Source organism: Pichia kudriavzevii, chromosome 5 (assembly GCF_003054445.1).
Source record: "Pichia kudriavzevii chromosome 5, complete sequence".
In the NCBI taxonomy this organism is placed as follows: Eukaryota; Fungi; Ascomycota; class Pichiomycetes; order Pichiales; family Pichiaceae; genus Pichia; species Pichia kudriavzevii.
The window spans coordinates 667,466-681,462 of NC_042510.1; the positions used below are offsets into that span (position 1 = coordinate 667,466).

At 37.6% G+C, this 13,997-nt stretch overlaps 4 protein-coding genes across 4 annotated transcripts; 3 read left to right on the forward strand and 1 right to left on the reverse strand.

The window, feature by feature from the left end:
- Positions 1-988: 988 nt before the first annotated feature.
- Positions 989-2,563, forward strand: C5L36_0E03210 (uncharacterized protein; the record flags this gene model as incomplete). The annotated part of the gene is made up of 1 exon (XM_029467878.1): positions 989-2,563. One exon carries the CDS (start codon positions 989-991, stop codon positions 2,561-2,563), a length of 1,575 nt encoding a protein of 524 aa, XP_029323738.1.
- A 716-nt stretch (positions 2,564-3,279) lies between these two features.
- Positions 3,280-7,254, forward strand: C5L36_0E03220 (uncharacterized protein; the record flags this gene model as incomplete). The annotated part of the gene is made up of 1 exon (XM_029467879.1): positions 3,280-7,254. The coding sequence occupies one exon, from the start codon at positions 3,280-3,282 to the stop codon at positions 7,252-7,254; it is 3,975 nt and encodes a 1,324-aa protein (XP_029323739.1).
- A 474-nt stretch (positions 7,255-7,728) lies between these two features.
- Positions 7,729-12,204, forward strand: C5L36_0E03230 (uncharacterized protein; the record flags this gene model as incomplete). The annotated part of the gene is made up of 1 exon (XM_029467880.1): positions 7,729-12,204. The coding sequence occupies one exon, from the start codon at positions 7,729-7,731 to the stop codon at positions 12,202-12,204; it is 4,476 nt and encodes a 1,491-aa protein (XP_029323740.1).
- A 114-nt stretch (positions 12,205-12,318) lies between these two features.
- C5L36_0E03235 (uncharacterized protein) lies at positions 12,319-13,980 on the reverse strand (the record flags this gene model as incomplete). Its single annotated transcript, XM_029467881.1, has 1 exon — positions 12,319-13,980. One exon carries the CDS (start codon positions 13,978-13,980, stop codon positions 12,319-12,321), a length of 1,662 nt encoding a protein of 553 aa, XP_029323741.1.
- Positions 13,981-13,997: the final 17 nt, after the last annotated feature.

Here is a 13,997-nt window from a genome sequence, read left to right on the forward strand (position 1 = left end):
GCTGAGAAGAGCAATTTACAAGGTCAAGCTACAGGAAAAGAATGTTTTGTTGAGGGAAACGCCAACTAAGGAGGGAACCGTACACATGGTCTACTCCGTATTCTATTGTACATGTATTGATGTATTCTTTTTACTTTTATTAACCACTTTTCAACTGAGCGTATACTGTCCAACAAAAGAGAGGCTTTTTTCTAATTTTCTAATTTTCTAATTTTCTAATTTTCTAATTTTCTAATTTTCTAATTTTATTATCCCATAATTTCATTCTACCGCTACGTCGTTCTCTTTATTTGTATATGAATAAACCTAGCAACATCTCTCAATAAGGGTGTGAATACCAACGGTTTCCCGAAAAGAGGGGGTGCCGTTGGGTGAAGACAGGTGTCACCCCCTCTCTCTTCTCTTTCCCCTCCTCCTCATCCTCCCCTCCTCCCCTCCCCTTTCCCTTTTCCCTTTCCTGAGCTGGCCCTCTATGTCTTTATGGAAACGGCAAAAGCGGGGGTGCCAATGGTGGGGTTTGTCCTTGTGCGGCCAATGGGGTGGGAAATCCCGAGCGCGGAATTGGGGTCAATTTGACCATGAAGCGGGGTAGTTTTCTCACAGTACAATGAATTTGGCACTGGCTGCTAAGCGGGGCTACCAGTTGTGTCTATTATGGAATTGTAGAATGCGACGGCAGTGCATTGTGAATTTTTTTTTTCTTTTTTTTTTCTTTTTTTTTTTGGGGTCTAGTTTGTTATGGGTGGAATTGCACCCCCCCCCCCCCCCCAGCAATGGCAGCAATGAGGGGTGGGTGGCTCTGAGAAGAGAAATCGTAGCGGAGACTCGTGATGGTTGCCAGCCCAAATGGGACAAGAATATCTAATATAAATATATAAGGATCGCCACCATGGATTGATGAGGTTATGAGGTGTTTGGTCAAGTGTAAGTGTTTGTTTTCAGTCCTTGTATCCTTAATCAACAACAAGAAAACACATTTGAATATCCAATGTTAAGATTAACCACTAGAACCAACACTCTAAGGTCCCCAAGGGTCTTTTCCGCTCTTTCCAGCATTAGATGCTACTCTGACTTGCCAGTCTATCAAACAATCACACTTCCTAATGGTCAAACCTACGAACAACCAACTGGTTTGTTCATCAATGGTGAGTTTGTCAAGTCCCAGCAACACAAGACTTTTGAAGTTATCAACCCTTCCACCGAGGAAGAAATCTGTCATGTCCATGAAGCAAGAGCCGAAGATGTCGACCTTGCTGTGGATGCTGCAAATAAGGCTTTCCATTCCACTTGGTCTAAGATGGACCCATCCATTAGAGGTAAGTACTTGCTCAACCTGGCGGACTTGATGGAGGCACACAAGGACACCTTGGCTGCTATTGAGTCCATGGACAATGGTAAGGCGTTAGTTTCTGCACAGGGCGATGTCGGTCTTGTCATTAACTACCTCAGATACTGTGCCGGTTATGCCGACAAGCTATTTGGTAAGCTCGTTGACACTGGTTCTAACTATTTCAACTATATCAAGAGAGAACCAATTGGTGTTTGTGGTCAAATCATTCCATGGAACTTCCCATTACTAATGTGGTCATGGAAGGTTGGTCCTGCCTTGGCTGCAGGTAACACGATTGTCTTGAAGACTGCAGAGTCCACCCCATTGTCTGCTTTGTATGCTGCAAAGTTGGCCCAAGAAGCGGGAATTCCAAAGGGTGTTATCAATATTGTCTCTGGTTTTGGTAAGATCACTGGTGAAGCAATTTCCTTACATCCAAAGATTAAGAAGTTGGCCTTTACTGGTTCCACTGCTACAGGTAAGCACATTATGAAGGCTGCAGCAGAATCAAACTTGAAGAAGGTTACCTTGGAATTGGGTGGTAAGTCTCCAAATATTGTTTTCAATGATGCTGACATTAAGAAGGCTGTCAACTCTTTAGTTTTGGGTATTTTCTTCAATTCTGGTGAGGTTTGTTGTGCTGGTTCTAGAGTTTTCATTCAAGAGGGTGTCTATGATGAAGTTCTGGAGGAATTCAAGAAGGCTGCTGAAAATTTGAAGGTTGGTAACCCATTTGAAGATGGTGTTTTCCAAGGTGCCCAAACCTCTCAACAACAATTGTCTAAGATTCTGTCTTATGTTGATTCCGCAAAGTCTGAAGGTGCAACTCTAATTGCAGGTGGTGAAAGATTGGGTGACAAGGGTTTCTTTGTTAAGCCAACTATTTTCGCCGACGTTAAGCCAACTATGAAGATTTACACTGAAGAAATTTTCGGTCCATTTGCTGCTGTCACCAAGTTCAAGACCGCCGATGAAGCCATCAAGTTGGCAAATGACTCTGAATACGGTTTGGCTGCAGGTATTCATACTAAATCTCTCGACACTGCTACATATGTTGCAAACAATTTGGAAGCAGGTACTGTTTGGATTAACACCTACAATGATTTCCACCATAACATGCCATTTGGTGGTTTCAAGCAATCTGGTATTGGTAGAGAAATGGGTGAAGAAGCTTTTGAGAACTACACCCAATGGAAGACTGTTAGAGTTGCCATTAACGATGGTCCACAATAAGTTAATTCTCTTTATATTTTGAGAAAAAAGAAAGAAAATTGATTGAAGTTATTGTGATCTTTTCTCCATACCCTTCTTGAATATCTATTGTATTTTTATTACTCGATTCCGACTACTTTATATCTATTTCCTATATACTGAATAAATAACGACATGCACGAAATTTAAATAATTTGTCAATATAGGGAAGGGGCAGTTGAAGGAATCGTTACACTACATAAACGCGGTTTCTCAAGATTGAGGTAGACTTATTTGCAAGTGTCCTATCAACCAGCTAGTCGCTGCTCTGCTTTTGGGAAAAGGTAAACACGGGAGGGGCGCGCGCCTTGCCTGCGCAATTGTAAAGAGAGAGGAAACGATCTGTTTTGATGTGTGTTTTTGATCCGAGACATATGGAAAGACAAATTGGAGAAGTGTCTTTCAAGGAGGATTTGAATTGTTGCCACCTACAAACACACTGCTAGTTGTTTGCATTGTATACACCAAGATTGGAGAGAGAAAAAAATTGGAGAAAAAAAACAAGAAAGGCAACCTTCCCCATCTGCAAGTGATTCGATATTCAAAGAGTAAAGAGAACCTTTGTTTTGTCTGAATTTTTTTTAAGCGTATATACAGCTGAGAATTCTAGTACATAATTGCAATTCCATCGAAACCTTGAATAGCTATAGCAGTCGACACTGTAAATTCCAATTGGATCAAGAGAGACTTAGAGAAGGATGTCTATCAATTCCAATGGTTGTGCTGCATACCGGGATAGTGTAAGTTTTGATGATTCTGACCCACCAGAAATCAACCGCATGGCGTCTAGGAGATCAAAAGGATCAATAGGATCAATAGGATCAGTGGGATCAGTGGGATCAATGGCTGATGTCAAGTCTGGTCTTAATATGCAACAACTACTACTTAATTTTGAAGAGAATGAGCCGATTTTTGAAAACGAACTACTATACCCGACGCCAACTGAATCCGAGATACTGCATTTTGATGACAACAATAAATTGATGTACGGAACTGTCGAAGCTTTGATTACCTATATAACGTCTCCCCATATTTTGAATTATCAGTTCCTGGTGGATTTTTTTCTCACTTTTCGTTCATACATTCAACCCTTGCCATTGCTTGAATTATTACTGTGCCGCTTATCGTGGTGCTTGAAGAAATCATTAGACAAATCCGATAAGGAGAAGGCACTGGTTGGTAAGCTAACACTGATTAGGACTTTTGTTACGATTCGACATTGGTTATTGAATCATTTCCATGATGATTTTATCAATGACTCAATGTTGAGAACTCTATTTGCAACTACTATCAATGAACTGGGGAAACATAAAAAATACGTAGGCGATGATTGTCATAACTTGCAATTGAAAACTATCAGAGACTTGAAGAAGACCTATATTGCGTTAGTTTCATTATACTGGGATGTGGATAATGAAATGCATAACGATTTGAGCGATTATGATATTTCCTCGTATCAGGGATTGGATGCAACGAGATTGAGCATGGTCGGTTTGAATAATTTAAACGATCCTTCAACGAGGAGATTATCAGTTTTGTCAATGCTAGACAACACAAGCGCAAGTAATCCGTTACAATCATACCTTAAAAAAGATTCGAATCAACAATATTTGAAGAAAGATACCAATTCGTTCTTATATCCGAAGGATTCCTTAAACTCTTTAAATATCAAGAAACAGGATGACATGAGCACGTCACCAAGTATAGATTTACTTTACAATACCATAATTGATAAAACTCCAATTTCTGGATTTGTTTCCTTGGACAACAAGAAACATTTCAAGGGCGGGTTTACAACCAAAGGGAATATTGAAATATCCCAAGACAGCAAAATACGGCAAATACATCCAATTACAAAAGAACTATCAAACGAGAAGACAGAACCTCCGATCTACAAATCCAACAAAAATATAGTAGAGAAGAATACCCAAGTAATTAGTCGATCAGCTTCAGTAAAGGCTAAAAAAAGAAGTTTCATTAAGTCAATTTTTGGTCAAAGTGAAAAGGAAAATGGCCCACAGTCTCTTGACTATTTGATACCACAGCGGGATCGAAAAGATGAGGTGCAGCGGACACGATCGAATGTTCAGCAGAAGCAGGAGAAGACCATTAAAGAGAATCATCACCAGGATATGATACACAATCTTGAAAAACAAGTGTTAATCAAGGAAAGTAGCTTAGACTACCTGGAGGAAATAGTCATTAATGAGTATCAAGATATGTTACAGCACCCTTCTTTTAAACACAGATATTCTAAAAAACTCAGAGGCATAAATAGGAAAAGTGTATTGTCGATGCCGATGGATCTATCAATGAGTTTTGATGTTGAATCGGGCTTTAATGTTTTGGATTCTCCGACGAAAATTCGACCACCTAGAGTTTCTGATAATCAACCGGAAAAGTCAATGAATTTGGATCGGGGAGACGCCAATCATCCTTCATTCTCTACTCCTATTGATACCTTTGATTGGTCCGACTCAAACAATTTAATTGAAACCGATAATGGTAACCAGGTGTTCGTTGATATGGGTGTGACAACCGCTGATCTGGACAATGCGTTAAATGATGGCGATATTCATATTGACCGTCGTAGCCATTCGTTGTCTAAGGATGATAAACTGCAGATGGAGAGACAAAGTTTCCAGCATTTTGAAACCAAGAGATTTTCTCAAATACCTCTCAAAAATAAACATCTGAGTGATTCACGCCTTCTTAGACACAGACATAGAAAAAGTTTGAAAAACATGAGCCGTAAAATCGAACCACTTTTGTCGAATCCACAGCAACAGCAGCAGGCATATTTTAATGAGACGATTTCAGTAAATAATATAAAAAGACAAAGTGTATTGTCTACTAAATCGTATGCAACTTATGATTCTGAATTTTCCACTGGCTCTTCGGAGGACAGACGTGAATTGAAAAATCTGAATACTGAAGTTACCTTAAGAAAGAAAAATGCAATCTCAAATCTAAGAGTTGAGGTAGGTAATGATTCAAATATAAGCGAGGAGTTTAATGACACCGAGTTGATGGATAATACAATCCATGATCAGAGGCAACTAGGTGAGATTCTCGATTCCGCTGGTGATTTATTTGGTAAGCCCGTGAACTCGATTCTGGATGCGTTTCTAGAATTGCCGTTCAATAATGATTTCGGAGATGCAGTGCGTATAACGTCCAACATTTCCATCTTACCATCACCAACACCCTCTCAGACGTACTACAATGGACTATCACAAGCCGATATCAATGAATTGGCGGCTATTCCGGATGAAAAAGTTGATGGTGATCCTTTTAACTATACTTTGAGTAAACTAAGAGGTGAATGTACAAAGTTTCAAGTTATTGTTGGATTAAACGACGCTGACAGTAACATCCACAACAAGCTAGATGAGGAGGAAATTCATAGGAAACATGCTCTTGCCGTTGTATGTGAATCGCCGACAAAAGCCAAAGATATGATTCATGACAATATTGAAAATACTCTAAATGATCAGTTTCATCGTAACGATAGTGATGTGTCAGATGAGTCTAAAGTTGAAAAGCAAGTCAGAGATCTCTATATTGTCAACAATTCAACAAGTGATAGTCTTCAACGCACTTCCGTGCATTCTAAAGCCACTTTAGGAAGTAAATTGGAAATGAGCTGCTACTCAGCCAAAATGAAAGAAACTGGAAGCATCTTGAGTAGGGTTAGTACCGGTAAACTACTCAAAAATGATGCAGAGAAATCGAATTTTGAGTTACAGTCATTGATGGTAACCCCTCAAGCTTTGAATTCCAGAGAACATGGGATTACTGTGGAGGACGTTTTAAACGAGAATTTGCATATCCCGTTTATTTTCAAATATGATTGTGACCAAATTGCTACACAGATGACTCTCATTGAAAGGGATATTTTACTTGAACTAGAATGGAGAGAACTGATAAATTTAAAATGGGATCAGCCTCTCAGACCATATAATTCATGGTTAAAGTTGATTCTTGATTCAAAAAATAAATCTGGGCTCGAACTTATCACCTTAAGGTTTAATTTAGTTAATAACTGGATTATTTCTGAAATTTTACTCTGTAAAGATATCAACTTGAGAGTCTTGACCATCACTAGGTTTATCCAGTTGGCGGATAAGTGCCGAAGGATTCAAAATTACGGAACTTTATTTCAAATTATGCTTGCGCTGAACTCAGAAGTTTTGAGGCAGTTGAAATCGACATGGATTAGGATAGATCCTATTACGATTCTAAGATTCAAAGACTTAAAGGACTTGACTTCCCCAAATAACAACTTCAAATGTTATCGGGATGAAGTTACGTCAGTTATACCTTCGAAAGGATTTATTCCATTTTTGCCACTAGCTTTGAGTGACTTAACAATGTATTCAGAAATGCCCACATTTGTCAGCTCTAAACACAAGGACATTGATTTGGATTCATTGGCAGAATTTGATGCTTCTTCCGAAATTGATTATCAGCTTGTAAATTTTGAAAAATTCAGAGTTACTGGCGAAACAGTGAAAAATACAATCAGACACATAGAATGGTCTAAATTTTACGAACTTGAAACTAATAAAGAAATTTTATCTAGATGTTTGTACATCAGCTCATTAAGTGAGGAAGATATGTCTTTGTGTCTGAAGCAAATTGAGCTAAATCCGGCATCTCCCACATTTTGAATCTAACCAACATTTAATAGAAATAATGATTAATAATTACTTGTATACTTATTTGTGTAATTAGAAACTAATTGCATTGCTAACTGATTTACCCAGGGGGGTAAGTTTAGTAAATAAAAAAATATTTGTCAAAGTGGTGCAATTTTACAGCACTTTGGTCGACAAATTTCTCCGAAAAGGGTGCGTATCGACGATCTGTTTACCATTTGCTGTCCTGAGTGATTAACCAGATTAATCGTTTTGATTAAGCAATGCGATTCTCAAACTACAGCACTCTTTGTTGACAGTTCTTCAATTCAACATAATTTTCAAGCTAAGACCCCAGGATACTTCGAATCTAGTCTTTAATTGCCATAACTAAGCCGGAAAATCATACCCGGTGTTATTCCTCATTGTGTGTGCCCAGAAAAAATTAATCAAGTCGTACGAAAAAAGAGCTGAGCAATAACTGTAATCGACATTTAAAAATAGACGATGAAGTTGGAGGTAGGCACCAACTGCTGGATCCCCGATCAGAAGGAGGGTTGGATAAGTGTGATTGTCCAAAGCAAGGAGTATTCGCCAGAACACAAGAAATATAGAATTGAGCTCGTTAGTGATGGCCCAATAAATGAAAGTTACGCCATTGAAGTACCTGAGTTGAATGAAAAGGATGAAAAACTACCAAAGTTGAAGAATACAGATGACACTGTAGACGATCTAACTGCGTTGCCTCATTTGAACGAACCCTCTGTTTTGAATTCCGTGAAGCTAAGGTACCAAATGAAAAAGATATACACTTTTTCAGGTATTGTATTAGTGGCGGTAAATCCATTCGATAGAGTCGATTATTTGTATACACAGGAGGTAATCAAATCTTATCATAAAGCAGGAAAGTCGGATAACCCTCCACATGTGTTTTCAATTGCCGAAGAGTCTTTCAAACTGATGAAGAAGAACCAACAAAGTCAGTCCATTATAGTTTCTGGAGAATCAGGTGCAGGTAAAACGGTCTCTGCCAAATATATAATGAGATTTTTTGCTTCAGTACATCATGAAGGTGCATCGATCAATATAACTGAAATTGAAAAACAAATATTGGCTACCAATCCTATTATGGAATCTTTTGGTAATGCGAAAACCACACGAAATGATAATTCATCACGATTTGGTAAATACCTGGAAATTTCGTTTGACAACAAAAACTTAATTTGTGGTGCAAGAATCCAAACATTCCTGTTGGAGAGATCGAGACTAGTCTATCAAGATCAAAATGAAAGAAATTATCATATATTTTACCAAATGGTGAGTGGTTTAGAAAAACGATTGAAGAACAAATTATATCTAACTAGAGTGCAAGATTACCATTATTTGAATCAAGGTCAAACTGCAAGTATTGAGGGCGTGGATGATGTTGCAGAATTCAAAGTAACGCGTGAAGCATTGAAAGTCATTGGCATAGATAAAGAGACTCAATTCGAGATTTTCAAAGTAATGGCAGGTTTGTTGCACCTAGGAAATGTTGAGATTGAAAATTCAAGAAATGAAGCATTTCTTTCGAGTGATAATCAGAGTCTTCAGTATGCTTGTGATTTACTAGGTTTCGATCATAAAGAATTTGGCAAATGTTTAGTCAAGAAGAAGATTGTAACGAGGTCTGACAGCATATCATCTAACATGAAATATCACGAGGCAATAGTTGCCAGAGATTCAATATCAAAATATATTTATTCTTTGTTGTTTGATTGGATTGTTGAACATATCAACCAAGACTTATACCCACCTGAAATTGAAGCCAAAAGTGTATCATTTATTGGTGTATTAGATATCTACGGATTTGAGCATTTTTTCATCAACTCATTTGAACAATTCTGCATCAATTATGCAAACGAGAAGCTACAACAGCAATTCACACATCATGTCTTTAAATTACAACAGGAAGAATACACAAAGGAAGGTATAGAATGGTCATTTATTACCTTTCAAGATAATCAGCCATGCATCGACGTTATAGAAAACAGAAATGGTATCCTTTCACTATTAGATGAACAGTGTAGATTGCCATCAGGCTCAGACCAAGCGTGGGCCGAGAAAATGTTCCATTCATTGACTGTGCCACCTTTTAACAAAGTGTTTAAGAAAGGACGTTTTGGAAATGACAAATTTGTGGTGTCTCATTATGCCTTGGATGTCACTTACGATATAAAAGGCTTTTTAGAGAAAAATAGAGACACAGTTTCGGATGTACAAAACAAAGTGTTAGAATCAACAAAAAATAAGTTTCTTCAGTCACTGATAAATTCAAAATTAGTTGATGGAGACTTGTCAACATCAGCCAATGATACGTATAAAAGAGAAAGTGGATTTAATAGAAATAAGAGGCCAACTTTGAGTCACATGTTCAAGAACTCATTGAATCAATTAGTAGCTAAACTTGGAAATACCAATGCGCATTATATTAGATGTATTAAACCTAATGAAGCAAAAAGCGCCTGGACTTTTGATAATCTAATGGTACTATCACAATTAAGAGCCTGTGGTGTTCTAGAAACAATTAGAATCTCACTAGTTGGTTGTCCATCCAAGTATTGTTATGACGAATTTATAGAAAGGTTTGTTGTTTTATTAGATGCCGAAGATGAAAAGAAGGTCAAAAGAAAAATGGTTGTTTCAATGGACGAGAAGAAAAAGATAAGTAGTAAACTACTACGATCATACGTGGAGGAGAATGCTTTATTTCAATTGGGTAGAACAAAAATATTTTTCAGGGCAGGTGTCTTGGGGCAATTAGAAATTGCTAAGTCCAACAAAATATTTGCAGCAGCTACTACAATACAAAAATATGGCCGTTGCCATTTTGAAAGGATCAAATGGTTATTGGCAAGAAGGTCTACTATAGATTTGCAAAGTTTAATTAGAGGCTTTTTGTCACGATTAAACCAACAGCATACAATCAGTATGATTGTAAGAATTCAAGCGATAACAAGGGGATTTGTTTGTCGAAGAAAAACCTCACAATTGATCAGTAAAACCACATTGATTCAATCATATATTAGAAGATATATAGTTAGAGAAGAATTTGTTAGATTAGTCGATGAACACAAAAAGAGAGTTGCAGCCATGCTTGAAACGAAAAATCGCTTGTTAGCTGAAGAAAAAAAGGAAGAAGCAAATGTTTTTCATGGCGATAAAGAGAAATTTGTTGAAACATATCAGGGAAAAGGAGATGGTGAGAGAGAAAAGATATTGGTGCTGGATGATCAATTAGAGCAAAGAACGCATTCACAGGCACAAAATGCAAGTCCTTCGTGTATTTTTAAGTCTAGTGATACCTCACCGAATCTCTCTGAAGACTTACCAGTTAGTTTTATCAATTTTGATGCTCTTTCTCAAGGTACGGAAAGAAGTATCCACAAGGTGGAATATAATGAGGATGTCGATAAAATGTTGGAAGCATGGAACCTAATATGTGAAAGTTTACCCCCTCAGAGATACACATATGATGATTTATTAGGCATGAAACCTTATAAAGCACTTTGTACAATTTCCCGGTTTTTGATTCAAAAAATTCGGGTAACCAATACCAGACTGAATGAAGTGTTGGGCGGGGAAACAATCAAAAGCAAAACTTTGAACGACAATCTCCAAAGGAGTTTTAGTTCAGATGTATTAATGTTCAAAAAGACAATGCGGCGTCTGAAATACGTAAAACCTGAGGCAGTATCCAAAAGACATTCGATAAGATCTATTTCTGGCTCTCCAAACACTAACAGAAGTTCATCCCAACAATCAATACAAACAATGTCGAGATTTGATAGAAGCTATAAATCAGCGTTAGCTGATATATCAGGTTATCAGAAAGGGACACGGCTTGTGACAGAATCGGTGGCTCAACTGGTGCTCGAAGATATAAGGCCCATTGCTGTTTCTGCGTTGGACGAAGACGACCCAGATGATGTAAAGCTAGTCTCAGTTGATGAGCTTCTATATCATTCCAGACTTATTTCTGAGATACTAACTGGAATGTGGTCTGTCGGAATGTACAATGAATCAGCCATGTTTCTGATGTCTTGTTTTGAGATTATTGAAAAAGAGGTTCAGTACTGTGTGGAAAAGTCGGATCATTTTGAGCACGCGGCAAGATTGATAACTAACCTTCATGATTTAAATGTTAAAATCTCCAATATTAGAACTAACATTATGCAAGATCTTAATACCAAGCTTTTTGGTGGTGGCGTTGATCGAAGCAAATATTTGAAAATACTTTCTATAGTGAGGAGGTTTACAGAATGCTTCTTTGCCAAAATGTACACCGCATGGATGGACGGAATTAGGGGGGAAATTCAGAAAATTGCACCTGACGCTTTAGCTTTAGACGATACGTATTTTGCTATTAAAAAGACGCCACACTCATACTTTCGACATGCAATTCAGAAGGGCTCTAAATACAAAATGTACGATGTTGTTAGATTGGTTAATAATCTCTATGTTGCTCTGAACAAAAATCGTTATGAAAAACCCATTGTTGATTCTATAATCAAGGATTTACTAAAGTTTATGGATATTATTTGCTTCAACGATATTATGATGAGAAGTAAGTATTTGAATGTTGAAAAGAGTACGCTGATTAAATCAAACATTACGTTGCTTCTAGATTGGTGTGCTAACCAGCAAATTCCAGATGCTCCAGGTTTTGTGATGCACTTGTTAACATTATGTCAGATATTACAATTGAAAAAACACGGGTTGTCTGATGTGGACCAAATAACATCAGTTTGCACTTGTCTTACGCCATCGCAAATTAAAAGAATCGTCGGACAAGTCGATAAACAAGAAGAACGGATTTGCAGCTATTCTACGGTTGGATCCACTCCATCATTTGATAATACACTTGATTCTAGCATTAGCGATACCGATTTTTTGATTGCAATAGATTACGAGATGTTTGAAAATAAAATCTTAGATGTATGAGATAAGCGACCAAATTAGTATTGTGTACATAGTATTGGAGTGGTTCACATTGGGTTATGTATACAAGTGCGCATGTATGTATTTATGTATAAAGCTGTCCGTAACCACTATGAATTAATATATAGAAAAATGAACTAAATTGAAGCCGAAAAATTTCAATATCAGGAAAACCAGAAATATTACAGATGCAGCAATTGTCAAGAGAAGCTTGATGTACTTGTTTCTTGCCTTGTTACTAATTCTTATTTTTTCTATTGTAGTTAGTTTCTTATCAAATAGCTTAACCGAGGATTTGTTTATAACCATTTGCTTTTTTACTGTATCTATACGTGCACTTAGATCACTCAATTTTTCTGAGATTCCTTCCATATACAAGTTTTTGACTTCATTATCCTTCTTTTCATTTACCAGTTCGATGTAATTCTTAATTTCATCCAATTGTTCAGCCAGCTGTGCGTGGACGTTATTGAGTCTTTCATTATTTTGTTTTATTCTGCTTACCAAATTTTCATTTTCTTTCTCTAACAACTCCATACGTTTCTTTATCCCAGCCTGAAAAGATTTTTTAAGGTTCAAAAACTCATTTATTATATTTGGTGACACTGTGTATTCTTTGTGATCACTGAAAAATTCACGATCGGCTTGATGAAAATTCTGGTATGACCCTTGACGGAGGTTGGTATTGGTATTGGCACTAGGATGCGAATCAGTCTCATTTGTATTTATATCTGAATTATCGCTTATGTCATCTCCTTTATGTGTTGAACGATAAACAGCTTGTAATAAGCCCGCATTACGTTTATAACAACTAGATTGGGAGGTTGAATCTGCCCTACTGCTTCCAGGTACGTTGATATTTGAAGCAGAGTTAGACGATTTGTGTGAAACACCCGATACTGTCTTATGAATTGGTGCAAGAGCTGTTGGCGGTAGCAGTACGCCACTTGCGGCTTGTGTTATATTAACGGGGACAAACTGTGGTAAAGAGGATGCTGTTAAAGGCTTTGGGTTTTCCGAGTCTGAAGACGAAGGATTGCTTAATGATACAGAGCCGCTGGGTGAATGTTTAGAAGAGCTGGATGATGAAGTTCTGGGCAGTGTTGGTGGCATTGGTAATGACATGTTATTGTTAGTATGATTATGATTTGCTGCTGTAATAAAAGAATGATCGTTATTTGTGGCCAAATATCTACCATTCAACGACCCATTCTTGCTTGGTGAGCTGTAAACTTTACTGGGGATTTTGGGCGCATTATACCCATTTGCATTTCGGTTAGGTGACTCGTGTCTGGATGGATAACCATTCAAAGATACAGTTGATTTTCGTTTATTCAAATTCGGTGGGGGGATAATTCCAGTTAAACTATGGGTAGAATGGTTCAATTTTTGCATTATTTTATGCGTAGTTGAAGTTTGATGTTTCTTTGTGTCCATTTTCCCCCCTGAAGAACTCGAATGTGGATCAGTGGTATCTGCAGATAAGGTTGGGATTTCTGCATCATCCATTGAATTGGAAATTCTGATCTCTGGCTTGGTGAATCCATTTGATGGACTTCCAATATCATCTTCATCATCTTGCTCTATCAATGGACGATTGTTTTCTTCCTCTGTTTGATCTCTGCTGAGATTTACCTCTGACGAACTCAGGCCCAGCTTCGACAGCTTCTTTCTTATGTAGGAGGATTTCTTCCCCATACTACTCGACTCTGGATGGACAGGCTCAAAAGTAGGATATGTATTCAGAGACGACTCTTTATGTTCTGGCATTCTCTGCATATATCCCCTTACCCTTG